At 37.5% G+C, this 25,025-nt stretch overlaps 1 protein-coding gene across 1 annotated transcript in view; it reads left to right on the top strand.

Annotated features, from left to right (window-relative positions):
- Positions 1–25,025, top strand: part of LOC112413693 (uncharacterized) — a gene marked incomplete at its 5' end in the record, with an annotated part of 187,147 nt that overhangs the window by 157,938 nt on the left and 4,184 nt on the right. The window contains 3 exons of the mRNA XM_024765735.1: positions 6,390–6,599; positions 18,033–18,135; positions 20,418–20,500. Of these exons, the coding sequence (XP_024621503.1) occupies positions 6,390–6,599; positions 18,033–18,135; positions 20,418–20,500 (396 nt within the window). The remainder of the gene's footprint in view (positions 1–6,389; positions 6,600–18,032; positions 18,136–20,417; positions 20,501–25,025) is intronic.

The raw sequence follows: 25,025 nt of genomic DNA, 5'->3' as shown, positions 1-25,025 counted from the left end.
GCTAAAGACCTGCGACTTTCTACTTACATAAAATAACCTACATCTTTTTCTTGCATTTATTGCTATTGCCAGGAGCTTTGAAAAGTGTCATAACCAGAAGTCAAGTTCTTTGCGGTTTCCTATTATGTTTCTTAAGAGTTGTGCAGTGGTGATATGAAAAACACACATTTCTGGTAACAGGTACAAGCTGTTGAGGTTACCAAAATTAGAGATATTCAAGATAACAAAACACTCTATAATGTGTATACAAACACATATGGCTATATATTAGCTTCCCCCAAATGGCACTGTTTCTATCTGAACTAAGCACAGGTAATTTTGTTTGGAAGTATGGCTTTTTGGCAACATAACATTTTATTACCTTTCTTCAAACTGGTTCAAATTTACTTAAGTGCTTGTCCTATACTCCTAATGGCTACGTTAAAGAAAAAAACATCAAGGCGTAATCGTTCTACTTGACTAATTTATCTGTTGGTAATCTTCTATTAATTTTTTGCCCTTTTATTTCAAGGCAACACACAAAATGAAGAATTGTGCAGAATTGCTGATATACATAGGCTGCCATGAAAATAAAAATATCTAGAGGAAAATTGAAAACACTATCAAATACGTACATGCTTCCAAAACTTCTGAGGTTATCCAAGGTTTTCATATCTAAGTCAAGGTCATAGGTTAGATTCTTATGTGAGCCGGCTATTCTTTGACCAAAAAGTAGAAACTATGGATAGGTCAGGGAAGAGGCTCCATTTTTACTATTTGGGAAACCAACTCCTGCTGTGTCTTTTCTTTCCTGGGGAGAGGAGTTACAATTTTGTACTAGACACAAATCTTTGAAATTTTGACTTTTTAAAAATTTACACTGGAATATGTGATATTGTAGAACTACAGACACAATCTTAGTCATACCTTTGCATTCATTAATTCTAAAGGAAGGCATTGTTTTCTAAGACAAAACACAGCATTTATGGGTAAGGTGCCCATTTTACCGAGACCCAGTTTTTTTAACGACGTGTTCTCTCCTAAAGAGCCGGTGAATAAAATCACGATCAGCAACGCACAACTTATTTGGAGTTCTGAGCTTCAAATACACAGGAGACTAGTTGGGTCACCAGTATGACCTAATTTTCTGACCCTGGTTCCCCCTTGCAGACTTTCCACACTTGGAAATAAAGTGCAAATTCGAGTGAGGAAAGAAAAGAAATCCACCCAAGAGCTGTTAAAAAAATGTATGTATGCAGTAAATCTATGTACCACTGTGTAATTATAATAACATAAACAAATCCACTAGAAGGACACTCACATTAGACCTAATTTTATGCTGAACTATTATAATGCAGTTAAGAGCCGCATAGTCCTGACTTATTTAAGCTCTGTTGTGAAGCATGCAGCATTTGAACCTGTTCCGGCCTGTTTGACTACCATTGAATTAGCGCCCTTAACTTGTTTTTCTGCTGAACGATGAATCTCATTTAAGAATTCCTGTTTGTGGGTCTGGCATTCGGTGGGTTCTTCTGTGCTGTTGTGCCTCCAGACCCAGGTCAGCTAAGCTCCTCAGATTTGCCCCATATGTAGTCTCTCGACTCACCTGTCTCAAAAGATTTGTTAACTTACCCTGGGCTCTCTTGGAAATGAAGGGACAGATTTGATTGGTTTAATGAGAGATTTCAGATGACAGGAGACTTCACTTGTGGAGCTAACTTCACATTCTGTAGGGCACAGTAAGCGTCTACTGGCCTGTCATTTTGCAGAAATACTTAGTGAACTCCAATTTTCCATGGATATTACTTAGGCTGCCAAGTAGTTTAACCGTTACTCATTAGGAAATGGAAGGCAAAGGCATCTTTAGAAAATGCACTTTCTAGAAAAATCACGTCCTGCTTCCTTCTTTTTATCTCTCTCCTACTTTAGGCAAGAATGTCTAGGTTGTCTGGTATTTGCCTGAACAACACTTTCCCTTCCTCTATGCAGATTGCCTGAAATAAAATTAAACGGGAAATCTTACAGGTGAACATTTAGCTTGGTGATCAAATATCAGGCCAGTTTGCTGAGGAGCTTGTTACTCAACAACTAGTTTTAAAGAAATAGAGTTAAAAGTCAGGAGAACAGAGTTGCAGAGAATTATGTCCACCCACTTAGATTATTTAGAAATGAGCCAAAGGACTTAAGAAAAATCAAATAGTGATTTCTTCATCACATCTCACCTTTGCGTCCATCCTCTGATCTACCTCTCTTCAGGCTTAGTTCCTGTTATAAAACATCCATGTTCTGCTTCTTTTTTTCTTTTTTCTTTTCTTTTTTTTTTTTACCTTGCCCTACTTTCTTAACCCTAGGGAGGATTTTAAGAAGGTTTCAAAGCTAAGCATCCCCAATTGCTTCAGGCTGTCTTTGGTTGTAAGTCAGAATACAAAGCAATTACCCGGAGGGTGGGATGTGTTCTTGGCCAATGGGAGAACCTTCCCTAGATCAGCAGGTAACTGAAAATATTCTCTTAAGGGTGAACATCTGGTGCAGATTCTTAACCATTTCTAGTGAGGTTTTATGGGTCACTCTTCCTTTTCCTTTGCCAAAAGGTGTGTACTCATAAAGCACAAATAATAGGGTTTAACTTGGTCCACATGCCTTGTGGACAGGTGTTTGATTATCTTATCTTAAGGACTGCTAGCTAGAAATTCTGGTAAATGACCACAACTGCTTTACTATTAGAACTTTATGGTCCAAAAAAAAAGGGGAGAAAAACATCAGTATTTTTTCTAGTTAATCTCCAGTTCAAAGAAGATTGAGAACATTCCATGGGATATTAATAGAACTAAATGGCTGCAGTAATTTAGATGCGGCCTCTATTTTGGTTTTCTATGACAAATCACACTGTACCCCTTTTGAGTCGAGAAGGATGCTTGCAAGGTTCCTGCACAGGCCAAGGACAGAAAAATCTTCCCGTAGATTCTTTCACATGAGCACTTCACAGAGGGAAAATTCAGCCTCTAAAGTCATGTTTAGACACGGTCCCATTCTGCAGCCACACACTAACACACAAAGATAGTAGTGTACAATGTGATCAAACACATTACCGTGTGGTGCAATCACAAGTACATTGGCTTTTGGGACTTGCTTGGCGGTCCAGTGGTTAAGACTTCGCCTTCCAATGCAGGGGGTGTGGGTGCGATCCCTGGTCGGGGAGCTAAGATCCCACATGCCTTGGGGCCAAAAAAATGAAACATAAAACAGAAACAATATTGTAACAAATTCAATAAAGGCTTTAAAAATGGTCCACATCGAAAAATCTTAAAAAAAAAAAAAAGTACATTGGCTTTAGAGTCAGACCAATTTGGGTTCAAATATCAGAGCTGCCTGATTACTTCTGGGGTCTCAAGGTGCTACTATGATATATATGCCTCTTTGCCCCACCTGAGTGATTTGAGAAAAATTAAGTAAACATAGGAACCAGACTAAACGAAATAAAAATATCAGCCTCATGACTAGTAAAGCTGTTTGGACGATGTGTCATTAGATTAGCAGCCAAGTGGGCTTAACTCATCACCCCATAAGGAAGGAGCTGGAAGGCAAAGTCGTTCTCGGAAGAGGCCTGCTCTTGTTAAAACTTGACTATGGACCGGCAGAGGATGTGGGTGCTTCCTAGGGATGGCCTGGATATAAAAAAATGAGAGGGAAGGGGCAAGGGAGCTACTCTGATTTCTTGTTCCTAAATCACCAGGGAGGAGAGTAAGAAAAGCTTGTGGGGAAATCGGAGGTAGAGGAGTAGGATTATTTATTAGTAAATAATATAATCATATAACTATGTCTTTGGGCAAGTTATTTAACATTTCCGAGCCTCAGTTTCCTTGTCTATAAAATGGGAATAGTAATACCAACCTGACAGAGTTGCAACATAAACAAACAAACAAAAAGCGTGCGTGTGCGTGCGTGCGTGTGTGTGTGTGTGTGTGTGAACTGCCTACCTTCAGACCTGCCACTCAATAATGCTGACTTACTTTCTAGCCTACCCACCCCTTTTCTTCCTAGACCCTGGTCAGTCAAGGATGCCCCTGGGTAGAAGGCAATTCACTCCTCTCTTTCCTCAGATTAGAGATGGTTGAAAAGGAGAGGAAGAAGGACATGCATATCAAAGAAAATAAGAATTATTTCTAAAAATCTACTCTGCACAGTTTACTGCCCACATTTTCAAGGTCACTTACCTCCTAAAAGGAACCATCTTCCAAAGCAAGAATTACTCCTTTTCAGACAAATGGAGACATCTTCATAGTCCTTTAGCTTGCAGGTGTCCAGGGCTGCAAGATGGGTTTGTTTTATACTGAATTTCCAAGACTGAGAGGCTCCCATCCACCAAGGCTCCCAGCTAACTTTCACCCCACCAAACACTTCTTAGAATGAGCGGAAACCCCATGGCTCTCCAGGACATGGCACGCTTATTCTCATCTCATTTCTTTTGCTCTGCTTTGCCTGAAGTTTATCCCTTTACATCCAAAGGCTGGGAGACATCAGAGACATGTGTAATACCTGGGCTGGAGCTGCGTGTGCAGCCAGGAGCCTTCGGTTCTGATCCTGGCTCCAAGCACAGACTGCTTGAGGGGCCCGAAGGAGCAGCCTGCCATCGTCCACCTCCCGATTTTACCTGAGGATGTTGTGGTGTTGCTAAACAGCCTCACGAGGCGATCATGCAGATTAAAAATTAATTATATAAATGGATTCATGTCCCCATCGTTGCTCCCACCGTTTTGACATAGCTTAACAAATTCTCTTTAGATGTAGTCAGTGCGGTCTTCAAACCTGTCCTTGCTATGGACTCACTGCAGTGGCATCCCTGTCCAGTGGGGTCTTGCACCTGTTGTCACCTTGAGGTGTCTCTGTCACTCAAAGCTCACATCTAGCTAGCAACCAAACTCTGATGATTCTATCTCAGAAAAAGAAATCATTGACTCTGTCTCCAGTCCAACTGTCACTGCCCAAAGGCAGGGTCTCATCACCTACTTTTGTTTTTTTTTTTTTTTTTTTTTTTTTTTTTTTTGCGGTACGCGGGCCTCTCACCTCTGTGTCCTCTCCCGTTGCAGAGCACAGGCTCGGGACGCGCAGGCTCAGCGGCCATGGCTCACGGGCCTAGCCGCTCCGCGGCATGTGGGATCCTCCCGGACCGGGGCACGACCCCGCGTCCCCTGCATCGGCAGGCGGACTCTCAACCACTGCGCCACCAGGGAAGCCCCCTGTCTGTTTTTAATTGTATCCAACTTTAATCTTTTCTCTCATTCAAGCTATTTCAAGACATTTATCGCTTCTTTACCTGTTCATCCAGATTTTAATCTTACCTTTTATTTTCAAAGAAAAAAAAATCACTAGCTAGAATCTTGAAAGTTTATTGTCAATTATAGTCTTGAATTAAATAATAATTGGCCAGAACTTTCTATCACATTATTTAAACTTTCCATATTATTGAGGATTCAACGTACTTGTAAATTATCTTAGAAGGAGTTAACTTTGGAGAATGTGTTTGACATGGACTTTCTGCCACAATAGATAAATGCCTCCTGACTCAGAAAGAGCCAGTGAAGAAAGAAATCAATTGAATACTTTCCTTTATTTACCTCTGAAATGACTGGAGTATGTGAATATGGAAACTGAAAATTTTAGAAAGCATTTCTGTAGCTCAGCCGTTGCAGGAAAAGGTCACAAAGATATCTGGAGACTAGAAGGTTTATCAGCCTCAAAAAATCTTTACAGCGGTATAATCTAATCTTTCACTGCCAATATTTTAGACCAGCAATAGAACAGTGTTTTTTGAACTCATTCATATTTCAATTAATGTTACTGAAGTCCCCACAAGGTGTGTTGTATTAAACAATGGAATCGTCACAAAGAAAAAATAATAGGTAAACACATAAAGTATGCAAAAATCCTGCCCTGTGCACTTCGGTAAAATGTATCTTTAATTTATCTTGCCCCCTGTTTTGGTGTTGCCAGAGACTTAGCACCTAGCATACTACAAAGAAGCAAAACAGAGCAGAGATTTATTTTGGATGGGAAAGCACAAACACTCATTCATAAAACCATTCGTAAGCATTTTTTTTTTAATCAACACTGTCATTGCCGCAGCCTGCTTGATCTTCCTACTCTGGGTTAATATGGGAGCCAATTACAGCTTCATCTGTGTAGAATTAACTTTTCGGAGCACACACCGGGGATTTGTCTTCCTTCACTATTTAGATATATGTCATAAAAATATGCATGGAATGGAGTACAGGCACTGCAGATGGCAGAGACTTTCAGATTTATTGCAGAATCATTTAAAATTGGTTATGCTCTTGCCAGAAGTTAATTAATTTTTTTCTCTTCTTTTCTGGGGCTGGGGGGTGGGGTGGGGGGCCTCTGTGTCTCACTAGGTGGCAGTGTATGATTATATCTGGAAAAGCCATGGCGACGTCCAGTCCAGCATCTCCAGCTGTGACCTCCAACAGCAAAATGAAACTTCTGTGTCTGCACTTGGTCCAGGAGATGTTACTTCTCATATAGCAGTGTACACTGTTTATCCCAGTGGGTTCCAAGAGCTGTACCGCCATTTTCTTAGGCTCCCTAGTGGTGCCATCGTTGAGGTGAGTATATATGAAAATATTTTAATGCAAATGCTGTGTATGTCGTGTAGTGCGTGAATGTGAGTGTGTTTATATTTGATTTAAAAGGCTTCAAAACTACTTTGCAAACATATCATAACTGATGCTTCTAGTACCATAGAGGACGTGAAGATGTATTTTAGTGTTTTCCTAAAGAAACGAAAGTACCGCGTAAGAAAAAAAAAATGTTTCTGAGCTATCGGAAGAAAGGCAAGAAAAAAATCGCGTGAAATAATTCAGGATTCTGCCTGCAATAACTTTGACTCAGTCAATATTTGGAAACATCAGCAGATTGATGAAGAAGAAATATCTCAGTCCATAGATACTTCGATGCCACAGGAAAGTACACAGCTCTTTGCTTAGATGATCTCACACAAAATGAATGAGATGGTGCAATTTCATATTTCTTCCATGAGACAAATCTTAAAAAAATAAAGGAAAGCCTCCATTCCCTAAATCTTTAAAAACTTTTTAGAGTAGTATTTGGCAAAGATCCTAAAGTCATGTTTCCTCCTAAAATGTCAAAGTCTTTAGGTGAGCTGAGTTTGTCAAAAAACATCTCTTACATTGCCTCAAAGTCTCAGAATCCAAATTTCAGGGCATGTTGAAACCTGAGGCTCCCATTAGCGTCAGAATTGCTGTTGAATAATGAAGTCAGAAAGAGTGTTATTTCCCTTTATTTGGAGAGAATGAAGCATGGAGGAGAAGGAGAATTCAGATGTGTATCACAGATTCCCCGGTCTTGGTGGCATGAAACTCACTTTGCAGTGGCACGGTACCCCGTTGTTAAGAATTTTCAGAGTAAGAACCTTTCTGTTCGCATCACACTTTCCCTGTGGAATTTAGCTATGGCTGTTTCTGTTATGAAGTTGATGAAAGTGTGTCTTCATAGAAGTCCCTTTGAATACAACCTTGAAGAAATTTTTAATTGTTTAGAGCTCCGCCTTGCAGATAGGGTGCTTTCCCTTTCTACAAAACCAGCCCATGACGGAGTCTGGTACTTGAGTGATTCTCGTGGGCTCTCTACTCAGAGAAACAGAGATGTGCTAGACAAGGGTCCCCATCATTTCACCTCCCTTTTCCCTGATATAAGAGGGGATTGTGTATATTGTAGCAAGGCAGCAGGTAGGTGGATGAGAACTATATCCCACATAATTCTTTGCGGGCTTGGGTCCCGGGCTGGTATTGGCACTTCTGTGTATGATCTTTTTCAGACTTTGGCAACATCTGCTTTAGAAACCTCTTTGTGAGACAAAACTGCCAGGGCTTAATTTTTTTTTTAATTTACGCAAGCGTGTGCATAAAGATGTATGCACACCATGAGCTGAACAAACTGGAGAAGCCAGGATGCCAGGGATATCTGCCCTTCTGCTGCAAAACATCTTGTAGCTTGTAGTCCTTGGGTCCGACTGGGAAGCTGAGGTTCAAGGTGACCTGTTCTCATAAGCAAAGCAATCATCAGGGCTTTAATTCACTCGCTCCTGCATGTGCGCTAGGACCTTGGTTTAGTCATTTCCCACTCCTCTGCCTATATCCTTACCTGTAAAACTGGGTTATAAATACTCATACTACCTGCCTCACAGGTATTTGGGACAGATGAATGAGAGAGCATTGGCAATATGTTTTAGTTCTTTTTGAAAAGGGCGCGGCAAACAGTTCAAAGTATTGTGGATCATGCACAATTAAATTCAACTTTTTTTCAAACGTAGTAACGTTATGCTACAAATTAAATAAAGTAGGTTCTAGAAGGATTGAGAGGTGGGGCAGGAGGTGTTATTGACCCATCTGGTTTTGGTTGCCTGTGTTTTCCACACTCTTGGATTATATGATGGTGGAAGTGTGGCTGGACCCCGCTAAGCCTATTCCCAACAGAGATGCTAACAAATACTAAACCAGCATTCCCCCTTTTTTCAGATCTCAGCAAAGGCACAGGGTCCCACTCCCTCTGCAGTTCGAGTCTAAAGCCTACCCACTTAATTCTTTGTGCTTTATGTTACCTGCTTTGTCCTCTATGAAATCCATTTTGAAGGGACCTAGCCTCTTTGCACCTTCTCTGACATTTTTTTAGGAGTACTAGGTTTTATTCGTCAGCCTTTCTAAACTTGTTTCCAGTATTAAATTGTGTGTCCCAGAGGACAGGAACCGTCAAATCATCCCAGTCCCAGAGCATATTGGAGACTAGGCAGGTTTTCTTTCAGCCTATTCAACAATCTTCCTACTACTTTCTTTTATATCTCTCCTGACCCCTAACGGGCACAATCTGATCTATCACTGGCTTTCTGAGCTATAAAGTCTGAAATTGGAATGGTCTTTTGCAGCTTCAGTGAGAAGTGAAATTCATGTATTATCTTTCCCAAAGATGTATGCATGGTAAAGAAATTTCCAACACCAGCACCTAGATAGATTGTACTTTCCGGACTGAAGAAACATCTATTAAACTTTGAAAATTGTAGTTTCTAAGTAGTCACCTACTTGGATTAAAGTTAACTCCTACCTTTGAAGTCCCTGTCTCTGTACTAGACACAAAGCTGTTGCTCAGGGAAATCTATTAAGTTGCCTTGAATTTCTGGATGTCAAATTATGCTACTTGATGGTTAATTACGTACCATGAGACCTTTTCCACTAACGCCCATATTATGCGAATTGAGGGCACCTATGCTTAGGAAATGACTCAGATCCGTCTAGAGATACCTGTAAGATCCATGCTGTATTTTGATGGGCTATTCTGATAGGGGAAGAAACAGGTAGCTGCCTCTAGACCTAATTTAATATTTACAAATTAGATCTGGCAACAAACATGAAACAAAAATGGGTGAAATTTTGCTTCACCTTTATAACCTGAACTCTAGTCTCAGAAGTTTTAGGGTGGTTGTAAAATAGAGTACCTAGTGTTCTGAGCTCCTTCTGCATCTAACACAGCTCCAGCTTGTGACGACAGTGATTTCTAAGTCTCTCCTAATTCTGATATGAAAGATAGGTCACATGTTAACCTTTTCTTTCTTTTTTTTTCCTCAAGAAAACCTTAGCAATTTGAGTTTCAAAGCATGTTATCTTCAAGTTTTTCATTTTTTTGTGAAAAGCCATGGTTTTTGGAACAGTATGATTTCTGCACTGAAAAGGTCAGATTCCATCAGGTTGAAATAGAAGTTATATTATTACAAACTATCTTTCCTATGGATTTATTATGTTCACCACTTTTTTTTCATCTGGGCCCGTGACAAAGATGACACAGATCTTACAGTGTTCTACGTATTTAACTTAAAAAATAAAATCCCCTCCACGCTTGTCCGAGATGGTCATTGGTCTGTCAGGAGGTGAGGGCCTCTCTTGAATTATCTTTTTGTCAACCCCTCTGAGGCTGGGCAATGCCATGGACTCTCCGCAGAGGAATACTTTTTAAATTAATTCATGAGTTAACTTTATATTGAAGTATAGTTGATTTACAGTATATCGTGTTAATTTCATGTACAGCAGTGATTCAGTTATATATATATACGTACACATATCTATTCTTTTTCAGATTCTTTTCCCATATAGTTTATTACAAAATATCGAGTAGAGTTCCCCTGTGCTGTACAGTAGGTCCTTGTTGGTTATCTATTTTATATACAGTAGTGCGTACCTGTAATGCTTTGTCTCCGTTCCGTAGCTTGAGGTTTTTTTCTTTTTTTCTTTTTAAGTACAAAGTTTTTCTAAAGTTTTTAGTGCCACAAAACCTAGAAACCCAGGCAAGACTGGTGCAGACTCATCAAATCACAAATAAGCTTCCCGATCCCAGGGTATCCATCGCAATTAAGAAAGCCCTTGGAGCATTCGTTGGGGCGGAATGGGAAAAGGGTTTCTCTGTCATTAGAGGCGGTGTCGCCTGGTGGTCTGAGCAGAGGAATGGGAGTCAGGAGCTCAGCGATCTAACAGAGTCTCTGTGAGGCCCTGCCGAGCGGCTTCCGGCGAATCTCTCAACCTCAGGAGGACAGGCTCACCTACTTTGAATCTCCCATCTGAAGAGCTCCTTACCCAGTGCCAGGAGATACACAGCAGGAGGCCTGATTCCTTGTCTGCAAAATGAGAATATTAATACTTGCCTAAATAACAGATTAACCAATTAGTGATTTTATTAAGTGCTCTGCTGATAGAAAAAGCAGCAGGAGAAGAAAGGTGAAAACAAAACACGGAACCACAATTTATGATTAGACGGGTTTGATGCAACTCCGGATTCTTCTCTCACTCATGGAATTGAGTGACCACCGGTGGGGAGAGCAGGTGTAGAGGGGCCGACCCTCACTTGTATGACCCTCAGCGAGAAGGCAGCAGAGAAGCTTTATCTTGCAAGCTTGCATGAAGCTTTGAGTAAATGGAGGGAAGAATCGTATTCTGTCCTTGAATCAATGACTTGCACGGCAAAAACAGAATACAAATAACTGAGAGTTTTCAGTTTTAACTCTTCTATTGTAACATCTTCCAGAAAAGACTATTTATTGTTATTGGAAATTCCCATATCCATCTGTTACAATGACTAATTTGCTGTGTGTGTGTTTGAGAGAGAGAGAGAAATACACAAAAATGTGGAAGGGAAATCAATAGGAAAATACTGAAAACTCTGGGTCTACAGAAGTTATTCATTAAACATGTAAATTGTTGGGAATCCCTCCATCCAGTTTTTCCATTTGTTGGAAGTCATTGTTCATGGGAAGGGGCAAAGCCATCCCTGTGTTTCTCATTGTGCGTAGTTTTACACTGGCCTAAAGAAAATATTAAAATTAACTCATTTTTGCAAACAGAAGAAAGTCCCGTTTTCATTTCCCAAGTTTAGAAAACTTTATATTTTGTGCACAACACCTGCATGAGAAGGTGCAGTAAATCTTTGGGGCACATTTGGGGCACAATTGCTTACATGACACTATTGAAAATATACATTAACATGAAGTAGTAATAGCAGTACTTACGGCTTTGCATAAAATATTGCTAAAAATGTCAAGGACAGGATTGTGTTTTATTTTTGGTTTTCAAGTTCAAACTTAACTGCTGTCACTTCAATTGATTTTTAAAAAATAAGTTCCTGGTATTATTTTGCCACCTCTTTTCCCGAAGAATGATTGACTGTTGCAGTAAACTGTAGAGGGACATCATTCTGTCGTATCTAAAACACAGACCCCATTTTAAACAACATATTAAAAAAAGAATGCAAAAGCAAAGAAGAATTCAATTTTCAGGCTAATATTAGAATATAATGGCACTTATAAAACATTCTCCTATCATACTACCATGAAAAGTCTTAAAATAGACACATTTACTAATCACTTAAATATATATTGAGTATATACAGGGATTTATCTCTATTTTAAAATTACTTGACAAAATTATTATTCCCATATGTATGTGTCAAAATAAGTGATTTTATTTGTCTGTAATAATTAGGTCAGTGTGACTTGCTATGACATGGTTTGCTTTTCACAAAACTAAGCTAGATGGTTCTCACGGCAGGCTTACTTTATTATTTATATATATAATTGGTAACCTGTAAGAGGAAAATAGCATAGTTTTTAAAAAAATTAGCACACTATAATTTTAAAATAAATACAACAGATTTCAGACACATTTTCAGAAAATGTGCTATTTACTTCTAAAAAGCTATTTTCTTATTTGACCTATTTTCATGGGTCAAAAAATAACTGTTAGTGACTAAATTAATTTTAGTAAAACTATGTTTGGTTTCTTTAGAAAATCATGAAGAACTACTTTGATTGTACTTATTACGTATTAAGATGTGATTTTAAAAAACATTTTAAAGTTACTGCAGGTCCTTTCTAAAATAACTTCTTTTGTTCAATCTTGTAAATATTAAATTTCTCCATACTTCATCTGTACTCATAAGTTGAGACAATTATTCACTGGTTGTTCCTGTTTTTATAGACCATATTTTTTTATTTGCATATATAAGAAAAAGAATAATCACATACATATTTTTGAAAGTATTTACTCATAAAATAATTTTCAGCATCTTAGATTTCCTTTGACTCTCCAAATAATTGAACTTATGAAAGCTGTAGAAAAGATTTGTTCTATTATTGCATTTATATGTCTATCAGAAATAATACGTATTCATAGGATATATTGGAGAAGAAAAATTTCTTGGGATTCTAAGTCATACGAAATGTTTTAAAAGGTATATTAAGTATAAAGAAGCAGTTTAAAAAATAAGCCTTGATATGCTAACTGAAACATATGGTTAAATATCTAATATAAAAATTATAGAGGTGAAAAATTAAATCTTTATCACACAGTCAATAAAGAATGAATGTTTTACGCTGAGTAAAAATATGTTCACTTTTACTTCTGTATATTTTTTTCTTATTGAATTGGAATTTGGAAACCATAACTTGAAAGGTGACCCTCTAAATGTGAAAAATATTTTTATGCTTCTTTTTATTTCTTAATCTTAAGTTACTATAAACTTGGAAAAATTTTGAGTTTTTTGCTTTATAAATATATCTATTTTTTCCCAGTTTTATTAAGGAATGATTGACATACATCACTGCATAAACTTAAGGTATAAAAACATTAACGTAATAGGTTCAATGTTCATCATCTCATACAGATACAATAAAATGAAAATAACAAAATCCTCTTTGTGATGAGAGCTCTTAGGATCTACTCTCTTAACAACTTTCTTGTATGTCACACAGCAGTGTTAACTAGTCATCGTGCTCTACATTTTCTCTCTAGTATTTATTTATCTTATAACTGGAAGTTGGTACCTTTTATTTGAAATATATTTTAAAGCCATGCATCCAACAGTCAGTGCTTGAGCATTTCAGAATATGCCATGATACTGCTAATCAGTGATTTTTATCTTGATTCTATTTGACAAGGCTGCCTAACACTGATTTCTTAAAAAGTCAAAGATAACTCACTCATGAACAAGGCAAAATAAGCCACAAAACCCTAAACATAATGATTTTTCCTTCTATTTATGTACAGAAATACCATGAAAATATTTTGGTGCATTTTGTAATTGTGTCAATATTAAGAACTATCTACAAATGAATTGATTTCTTCTAAGAATCCATAGATACAGAAGTCGTTTTTTCCTTTTCAGTTTATGGAACAAGTTCTTCTATAATGACCTGAAATAATTATTTAATAATAATATGATTAAACAATGTAAAAACCAGTTGCTTAGTGTCAATTATTTTTACATATTTGTATCCTATAAATTATTTTAATTGCATTTACATTTAATAAAACACTGACATAAAAGCATATAAGTTTATTTTATGTGCAAAATCACATATAGTATACGCCGAGTGACACTTAAAAGGCATGAAAGAGTAACACTAGCTTATTTTCTGAAACAATCTTGACTCTGATGCTAAATTACAACTCAGAAACATCTAGCGTTTTTACCTTTATGAGAAACGGCTTTTTACATATTTAACATAATTCCAGGGAAAATAAACTGGAATTATGTATAAAGATACATGCACCGTAACCAAAGGGCGTTTATATTCCCCTGTAGAATACTTAACGATGATTTCATAGCCATTTTGTGTCATTTTCAAAAGGATATAAAACGCAGCCAGTAAACAAACTAGACTTTAGATTTAAGGTGACAGCTGCTCCTTCAGAAGCAATATTCAGATATTTAATCTTAAGAACATTGACTATTCTTTATTTTACAACCAAGTAAAGTATATGAAAAAATGAAAGGACTGCGTACTTTGACTTATTATTTTCACAGCAGTGGTGATCAACATGGCCACCACTGCCAACACGCCATCATCACTAAATCCCAGAGAATTCATCCAAATGTCAGCCCTTATTTAACTGTTTCAGGAAATTAACATCTGTGCTCTACTTTTTCAAAATGCAAAACTTCCTTTCTCTAAACGAATGCTGATTCAACCTATTTAAAGTAACACACCATTGTAAAGCAATTATACGCCAATAAAGATGTAAAAAAAATAAAAATAATCTGTTAGCTTGGGAAGTATTAGTAATAAAGATATACTTTAAAAATAAAGCAACAAAAAAATAAGGTAATTATGAACTTAGAGGGAGAAAACATTCTATAAGAAGAAAAAAAGAAAAACCTTATCAATGTGTGTTTTGGGGAGCTGCGTATGACCCATTCTACCAGATAGACTGCAAATAAAGTCAACTCCGTTTTTCGAAATAGACACTTGAGGGTATATCTACCCTTATTAGCAGTCAATTAGCTATCTCTTTCTTAAGGCCTGTTTTAACACAATTTCTAAGAAATCCAGGGACTTCTTTATACCAGAGAAGGCCCGTCATGCTTCAAGCACAAGGCAGAAAGAGCTCACATCTGTTGACTCCATGGCCATGGGTGTTTCTGTTCACCACCAGCTCCATACATCCACACGGCATGAAAGACCCTTGTCTGTCTCTGCAGAAACCCTTTGCCGGTCACAGTGCCTAGCGATAGGCACATCTGTAACACTGTGCTGGTGGGGACATGAGTGGCTAACCAAGTCCACGGTGGCTCTTGCCTCGTCCACATAGTGTGCCAGGATCTAGTTTTCCCCAAAAGAAGTTGATCGTGAGAGGTTTTTATTTTTTATTTTTTACCAGTTTTAAAATTTCTTTTATGAATGGGTAAACTTTGGAGTTTCTTTCTTGGCCATTTTCATTGACGTTCCTTATTATTTCTTAAAGCTAGATTCTGACAGTGGAATTACTAGGCCAAAGAATCTGAGAATTTAAAAGGATAGATACTTATGAGCATATTTCTTATACACAAAAATATATATCTCCAAATTGCCCTCCAGAAAAGGAGGACAAACAGAAAGCCACCACTGCAATGAATGGGAAGTCTGCCCAACGTTTTGGTAACCTTTTTGGCTATAGCTACACAAACTATGCTCTCTGTAACTTAAAGAGATAGGCTTGAAATATGAGGTCACATGGATATCAGAGTTCACTGTCATTTTCTGCCTTTGGAAAATGCAAGACTAGGTTGTGTTTTCTTTTCAAAGCACGGCACATTTAAATACAGGCTTGCTGTGAGATTTTAGTTGTTTGCGATATTTACTTTCTAGGAATGTTTATTCCCAGTAATCAGTGAAACTCATAAAATAAGTATGATTATAATATTATGAGCTTATTCTTCTAGCACAAATCACTTGAAATATGTGACTAAACAGATAGAGTAATTGGAAAGTGAATTGTCTTGCACAACAATTAACTAAGAAGTGACGAGTACGTTTCGTTAGCGATTATGATTAAAGCTAGCTATATTTTTATTCCCTCTTTCCCAAACCTGTCAAGCTGAGGTATATTTGTTAATTTGATGTATATTCACATAGATGTACAGATCATTTTATGCAAGTACATTTTTGACACATTATGGTGGCAGCTGTGATGGGGACAAGGGGAATAGTTTAAAATTTAGGAGCGATTTTTAAAAAACCAGTTCATCCCAGAAGGCGACATGCTGTTAGTCTATGGCCCTGTGCATCAGGGTAAAGAAATGCTTCCAGGTAATTAGTCCAGGTGATAACCGGGGAAGTTCCTAGAATCCTGAGCAAATCAAAGCACTCCTGCTCTCGTGTCCCTTCTTGCTCACACCACACGGACATTTTAAGGAATTCCTGTTAATAAAGACATACTACTGAGTAAGGAAACATCCCAATAATCCATTTCCTAGAGGATAAAGTGGCGACTGAAGTTGTTATTCTGATTCAAATTCTCAATAACAAAGAAAGATCGTGAATGGCAGGACAACTTAGGGGAAAGTGACTTTGTCATTCTGGAATTCTTAATTCTGGTGGAGGCTGAATGCCACCCCACTTGATATTAGGAAGGTGCATTTCAGAAATTTCAAGAACAGTTGGCGTGCTCCACCACGTGAGGATCTAAATGGTAAGGTATCACAGGAGGCATGGACAAAGCTCTAGAATTGCAACTCTGAGTTACACTTTTAGATAGTCTTGATAAGAAAGAAGACTGAAAAAATTCTGTTGTGGTATAGGATGTTTCCCAATAAACTTAGGTTTTAAAAAGATCATATACTAAGAAAAGCAAAGAAAGGTGTATCATGAAATTACAAAAAAAAGGAGAGATGTTTAAGGACAATGACCGGGAGAGAATTCCCTGGCGGTCCAGTTGTTAAGATTCGGCTCTCTTACTGCCAGGGCCTGGGTTCCATCCCTGGTCGGGGAACTAAGATCCTGCAAGTTTCATAGCACAGCCAAAAAAAAAAAAAAAAAAAAAAAACTCTAATAAAAATAAAAGAAGAAGAAGAATGACAGGGAAGCAATAATGGAAAAGTACGACACAATTTTAGGTAACGGTGGAGTGGACTCTAAGAAAACCTGACAAGAAAGATTCAACAAAAGGAGAAATCAAGGTGTCCAAAGACAGCTATTTTTCTCAACATTATTTAGTTGTATATGTCAAATATCTATTTCTGCTTAATCACGAAACGTTTTTTATTAACCCACATAAGTATGAATTACAGTAGATGTCCTCTTTCTTATCCAGAGAAATGTATTCAGTTTGCCAGAGTAGACGTAGATGTGGGTCCCTGCCTTTCTCATTGGAGTGGCCTTCAGTTCAAGAGACTATAAGTTCTGGGGAAAACAGTCCTTCAGCAGAATTCTTGGAAATGTTACATACCTTCAAGACGTAGGAGAGCCGGATGAAGTCAGTGAAATTGATGATTCTTATAAACAGCCCAAAATAAACCCAAACTTTGTGAGACAAGTGAAACAGGATGTTGGTAGGGTTGCTAGTTGTGCGCTCAAAGATAATTAGTCTTGTATACACAGAAAGCTTCTCTTGGGACAATGAGTTCCTTCTAAAAGGAATGCTGTCCTATGTTTTCCCCTGATAGTTTTGTTTTCTATCCATTTCATCACACAAAAGTTATTAATTGCAAAAAAGAAAATCCCAGTCTTGTGTTTTGTTTTGACATTTTTTGGTTTCTGTAAGATTAGGATAAGTCACTTTTCACATGTGTTTAACTTGCTAATTATGACTCTGTGCTCTGTATTACTAAATATTATACAAATGCTTATTTATATTTTTGCTGTATTATTAAATTACTGTTAAAGTCAGAAAGAAACGGGAGATATATGTACACGTATAGCTGATTCACTTTGTTATACAGCAGAAACTAATACACCATTGTAAAGCAATGATACTCCAATAAAGATGTAAAAAAAAAAAAAAAGAAGAAGAAGAAAGAAATGGAACCAAACCATAAAACCTAAATTGAAAACTCCTGTGAAAATGTGGGATTAGGTTAACTATAATGGCATTTCAGGGCATTTCCAAGCTGTCATTTTTTTTCAGGGGAAAAATTGGGAAAAATCACAGGTTTTGCTCATTCTGCCTAAATATTTCTTTGAAGTGTGGTAAGTTAACATGTGCCATTTTGCCACCACTTTTCAGGTGTTTGGTGATATCAGTGGCTTAAAGTTTATCCCCAGTGAAGTGGTCACGGCTATTCAGGAGCATCTAAGTGAAATGGACAGTACACTGGAGGACTCCTCAGGTATTAAATCAAGAGGACTGAAAGGAATCCATTAAAACAAAAAGGCATTTTCCCGCGATTAAATATTTTACTCATTGCTGTACCTGAGTGCCTCAACCTAGAAGTGCTTCTTCCTTCCTGCTTTCTTAAAGGTCCACAGTGGTGCACAAGTCACGGTGAGAAGACTAAGTTCAACTTCCTTTTCAATCTACGGCCTTATAATATGTCCTTTACCAGAAGTCAGTAACCAGTACTGGAAACAACAGCTGGACGTCACAATTGTCCCAAATATGTTTTCAGAGAACATAGACTCATCTTCATCAGCTTAGAAAGAGCTACTTGGCTCCTGTGAAGTATGAAGAGAGGTAGAATATCATTTTTCACACTCTCCCACAGGAGTGAATACGGGGAATGGCTAGAAGATGATATAACCAAGCCTAAATAAATCCCCTTGCCCCTTCACTTAGCATAAAATTTCACATTTTTTTTTCTAGAAGAAATTTCAAGGAAAACCATGGGAAAATTACATAATAAAAAAATCAAGTCACTTAAATTAGTTGTTTTACAGCACAAATGCTTTGTATTCTAAGATATCAACAAACAGCCCCAAACTGGCTGGCTCCCATTCGGGCTCCCCTCATCCACCTTAGCTCTTTCTGAAAGGACCAAAGTAGCAAAGCCCTCTTGCCAGCTCTTTAGACTATTCCTTTTTGTCTTTACTCCCTTGCTTTCCTTTTTTCAACTGACGGTTTGGAATAGGACTTAGGATCACAAGAGGACAAGGAACTGTCAGAGGGCTGATGGGTTATAAAAAAAATCCTGCATCTTTAAGAATCATTTGTCCTCATTATAGAGCAATAAATCCAGAGGATATCTAGGCCCTCTGGTCCTCCTCTGCATTTTTAAGGAAGGGTAAGCAGGTGTTTTAACAGTCACCTCTCTCAAACAAAAAGCAGTGTTTATTAGAGAGGTCAAATTTGATACCTGTAACTGGGAAACATAAACACATCCCATCCTGGTGATTTTTCAATCCTCATCTTTAATTATTGTCTAACTATAAGGATATCTTCAGTCTTACATAAGACATTGAGTTACACTAGATGTTCCCTCTATTGGCAGAAATTAGCATATGCATATACTGTCTATATTTTTCATCCTCTATAGCTCTTATTGAAGGCAGATCAACATATATTAACATCTCTGACAACAGATCTCAACTTCACGGAAACTAGTGAACATTCTAAATATGTTTTAATGGCTTAAATTCTTGCACCTGCACACCTCAGGAAACTAGACTCTTCCTTCAAAATGATACGGGACTGTCAGTGTCAACGACTTCTTGCATTCCTCACCTCCACACTTGCAAGCATAATTACCTGGTCGTAGCTCTGGTCATCAGGTACTCACCTCCACTTTCACCGAATAGCTTTCTATTCTAACTACATGCTTTGCCTTCCCCATTGGAGCATGAATTACCTGTGTGGAGAATTTCTCAAATGTATCTTCTTATTAACAGAGCTTAGAATGATTCTTGGCCCTATGCAGGGGCCCAGTAAACATTTCCTGTTGGGAAGATGGTGTGAAGGAGAGGTGGGGGAAGGGATTAGGGCCAGGTGTTATCATTTATAGTATAAATAAGAAGCCCATCCCTCCCCCTGAAAAAGTGGGGCTGGATACAGTAAGGTAAGTTCTATGATAGACCTGTATCAATACAAAATATACTGAGAAGGATAAATATATACATATAAGTAGATTTCTGCCTCCTAAACTGTATTTCATTAGATTATTAGGTCAAGTTGATAAAGCAAATGTAGTTGAACAAGTGATTTGGTAAGTTTTTCACTGAACCATCATTTGCTTAACTGAATTAATAAAAACACCTATTGATTTTATAGGTCTGTCACTTTTTTTTTTTTGGCTGCACCGTGCGGCATGAAGGATCTTCCTTCCCCGACCAGGATCGAACTCCCTCGCACTCCCTGCAGTGGAAGCACAGAGTCCTAACCACTGGACAGCCAGGGAACTGCCCTGTCACTTTTATTATTTATGCTTTTCTCACTAAAATGTAAGCTCTTCGAGGGCAGGGATCACTGTCTGCTTTAATTAGTGGTACCTGCCCCAGTCCTCAGTACTGCTCTTTGAGCTAGTAAGTGTTCTGTCAATTTTCATTGGATGAAAGCATAAACTGATAAGCCAAGTTTCACTTCACTTGATATTTAATGTGTTGTACAGCAGTGAACTGAATGAACCATGCAGAGGTCAGCAATCAATTGATACTTTGCTTTTTTGTGTGTTTCCTTTAGGGACTGGTGGTCCCAATGAAAGCATTCGTATAATTCAGAAAAACAATATTTTCTTGCGCCTAAAGGATGCCCATGGCCATAGTGTATTTCCTAATCCAAAAAGTCTCCTGCTACATTACTGCAAAGCAGTTGTTGTTCAGTATTTTAAAATCAAGTCTACAGAACGTTTTGTTGCTCTAGTTGCTTTCTAGTTGTTTTCCTTGCCATTGAACTGATCTTACAGAGCTTCAACATATGAGTCTAACACTTTCATTAACATATTGTGTGTGTGTGTGTGTGTGTGTGTGTGTGTGTAGTGTGGTGGACAGAGATTTACTAACATGTTCTTTCAAGAGTTCTTTCCTGTTGAGAAGGCCCATTCTAATGTTCACAGACTCAGTGCAGTAACTTAGTCCAATGTTGAAATAAGATTTGGGCGCTATCTTATCTCTGAAGTAAATACCACATTTGCATTGCCATTGAAACAAACTATTTGATTTAGATTTTTTTTGGATGTACATGTAGGGTTAGTTTCTTAATAGAAAAATAAATGGGGGGAAAAAGGACCTTTTTATTCTTATAATCAATTCCTCTCATTTCTGTGGCCCTTTATGAATTGCAAACAATAATCCCACGGATAAGGAGGGATGGGGGTGGTCTTTGTTAGTAGATGCTCTGCAAGAACAGAGTTCTAACTTGAACATCTTCAGTATCATATTCCATTAGCAGTGTACACGTATTCATATACCGTGCAAAGTGTTATTTCAAAATTCAAGATAGGTTTCTAGGGGACTATATATCTCTGTAAATTCAGTTATTTTTTCTCAGTATATCGAGGATAATTACAATACTAATAATTATTTTTCAAGAATCTACTAGTAAAATAAGCTTTCCTTTATCTATAAACTCATGTCTTTTTTCGATTATTTCACGGATAACTTCTTTTCTAGTATTGTAGTTTCTCACTGACTTGTATCATTCACATTGATATTTTTCCTCACATAGAGATAATACACAATGCAAACTATGGTTATAATTGAAAACAGTAAAAAAAAAAAATACTTTTAATAGATCATTTTTGCTAGTACCTACTGTGCTTTTATTGTCCAAATAGATTATCCATTTGAAATTAAATTTTATTAAGGAATAAAAATATAAATAAGAAGGAATTAAACATTTAAATGCTTGCTGTAAATTTAAAAATGAGATCTATTCAATTTTCCTTGTACTAAGCTCAGTGACAATACATAGATTACACTGTCAGTTAAGCAAGTAGATGACAAATGAGTGATTTTCATCCTTCGGTTAAATATGGTGCTAAGTGGTATGTGCTGGCGTTAAAAGCAAATTACTTATCACTTCAACAATCACAGCATGAGAGCATTCTATTGGAGGCTGTATTTCCAGTCTTTCTTGGTCCTCAGTTTTATTAAATAAATCAACTGATAATGGTTGGATAAGCAAAGGAAAAAACCTGGATGGCATTATGACATTTCCATTTTATAAGTACCTATTCAAGACATCTCTAAAATGGTCTTTTGTAGTCACTGAGAATTCACACTCACATCTCCGTACACACATACACACACTATATGTATATATAATTTCATCTGGTCCCATTACCTACGGGAAGCACAAATTCCTTCTGCTACGTCACTTCCAGCTGGCCATCTCGCTCAATCTTAAACACCTCTAGACGTGGGAAAATCACCACTGCAAGTGAGAACTCTCATTAATATCACCACTAGGAATTCCTTCCAGTAGCCTGAAAATAGCCCTTACTGGGTTTGAGGTCCTTGCAAGAACCTGCCAATTTTAACAGCTCAGAACCTTGGCCAATGAGAAGCCTTAACTAAATAGTAGTTGACTGAGTGAAATCAAGAAGGCTCATCTCTTTTTCTTTTAATATAAATTCTTTTATTTTGAATACAATGCATTTACGCATATTTTCCTTTTTGTGACTGGGGAGGTGTTGGGGAGAGGGGTGCGGACATACTCAAGGGTGAGGAAGGTAACCCTGGGTACTCCGTTCAGAGATTCAGGAAAAGTTCCACTAACCCACACAAACAATTATTGTTTTGCCTACTCTAGCAATGCCTACAATGTTTTAAATAGGATCAAATATTTGTATTACATAGTGAGACACTGGTCTTGTAGCATGAACACAGAGATCTGGTGGGCAGAGGGTCTGCTTGATCTTGAACAATGAGGACATTTGCAGGACCAGGAGAGAGTGGAATTTAGAGACTCTTCCATTATTGATTTCCTTAATCTGTTTAAACCCTGGGATGAGCAGGAAATCTTTTCTAAAATGGTATAAGTTCCTTAAAAATAACCTCTCCAATATTTGAGTCATGATAAGAACTCAGTAATTGTATGATCAATGGATGAATGAAGGAATGAATAAATAAGTACGTACATACATAAATGAGATAGTACAGTATAATGATTAAGAGCTGGGGCTCTGAAGTTAGATCCAGGTTGAAGCCCTTCTCTATAACTTATTAACTATGTGATGTTGGACAAGTTACACACTCTCACTGAGAGCTGGCAAACATTATTTGCTAATTCAGTGACCTATTTGGTACATGTGGTTTTGAGATTACATGACTGGAGAGAATATCTCAATTTCCGAATATCTGATGCACTCTGTCCACCCCAGTGGTGGGAAGAGGCTACCTCACAAAAGGCCTCACCTGATCCAAAGCTGACCACATGGGATGTGAGAGCTGCTTGGTCAGGAAGGGAGCTTAAAAGGGTACCGGCTGAGGTCCAAGAGACAGATGATTATCAGCTAATGTACCAAAGATTCTTTTGCTTCCAAAGCTGACTATGTATTTTCAATCCAGCCTTTCTCTGAATGGCCTTGATTGCCCTGCTTCAGTTATTCAACTGATTCTGTGCTTGATGTGAGTGTGTAGCATGATCTTCTTGACCACCTCCTCATGAAGGCATCCAAAGTAGTTCTAACCGACTTCTTATCTGGGGTTTTATCAGTGTCCCCTTCACAGGACTGTTGTGAGGAATAACAGGGAGGATGAAGGGAATGTATTAGCTATTGATTGGCTAAGCAAATTAATGAGAGAAAGGAAAAAAGAAGGGAGAGGGAAAGAAAAAATGATGGAAGAATGGAAGGAAATAAGGAATGAAAGGAAAGAAATAACTTTCTTGAAGTAAGATTATTATATCAATGGGTAGCCCACTTTAATTTTTAATACATATTAATTTTATTTCAGGAATCTTGTACTAGTTTCCATTTCAAGCACAAATGGTAATTGAAATAAACTCTTTCTCCAGACTACTGCTAGTAATGGACGTTAATGGTAAAAATATTTTCTTACTGAAAAGGTGAAAAACATGTCATTAGTAATGTGATTTATTTTGCACGATTAATGAAAATTTATAGTTTTACTATTGGAAGTCACACTTTCTTATTGACTTATAATAGCTTTTTATATATTGAGTGCAATGAATCTTACAGTGAAACTGTCACCAAAATGTACCAAGGTTGCAAGTTGTTTAGGTTGCTTTAATATATATTTTGGCATACAAATTCTATGTTTTTTTGTAGTTTAATCTGTAAAGTTTTTTCTTTGTTGTCTTAACATGGTATATTAAATAGTGTATCATGTCTCATATTTTGAAATGCCAGTCTTATTATATATATATAATAATAAGCACAGACAAGTTACATATTTCTTTTTCCTGGAAAGTGTTGTTGTTGCATTGATTTATTGTCTATTTTCATGTTGGTATCAGACTCCATTAACTAATGTAGCTCATAGGCCTATGTCAATCAGGGACACCCTATGATTAAATTGTACACGACTAAGAAAGACTTACTGGCAACAGAGGAAGAATGAGAATTTAGAGAAAAGAACACAACGTGAAGAGGAATATTGGACCTAGGTAATGGATATTTAGGGAGTACCTTAGATACAGTTTTTTTAACTTTTGAGTATGTTTGAAATCTTTCACAACAATAAGTTAAGATGAGTGATGATGCACAATGGGAAGAGGTGATACCAGGTGTGACATTCGGTGTGAACATAGCTCTACTTGATGGAGAAACCTATAAACACTAACGTAAGTTATTAAGTACCCCATGCACCGAATATATGGTGGTGGAGCAGAGACTGAGTCAACGTAGCTATTTTGATTCAAAAAGGATGTACTTTAAAAACTGTGAATCGCTATGTTGGTGTATACCTAAAACACATAATATTGTAAATCAACTATACGTCAATTAAAAAAAAAGGGGGGGACAAGACAATCACTGGTCCAGAGCCATTCTGAGAGCCCATAGGCAGTTAGGAAGGTCTACACCTTTGGTTTTAGGAAACATATTGATTGGCCTTCGATTCTGCCTTGTGGGGTAGGTTCCCCCAGCTCACTCTTCTCTGTGACTGGTGGCTCCACCTTCTGAGAACTCCTGCCTCTGACATTACTGTCTTTAGTTACTTCCGAAGGGAGCTTTAGAGCATACTCCCTTCCGGGAGTCCAAGCAGTTTGTCAAACTGCTTCCTGATCCTTGGTGCCTCAAGGTTATTTAAAGCCTCAATCACAGTTTTGTTTTTTCTTTAATTTTAATTCTTTTTTTTTTTTTTTTTGAGTTTAGTTTAGTGCTAT

Source organism: Neophocaena asiaeorientalis, unplaced genomic scaffold, assembly GCF_003031525.2.
Source record: "Neophocaena asiaeorientalis asiaeorientalis breed wild unplaced genomic scaffold, Neophocaena_asiaeorientalis_V1.1 scaffold1215, whole genome shotgun sequence".
NCBI lineage: Eukaryota > Metazoa > Chordata > Mammalia > Artiodactyla > Phocoenidae > Neophocaena > Neophocaena asiaeorientalis.
This window is presented reverse-complemented; position numbering and strand designations above follow the sequence as displayed.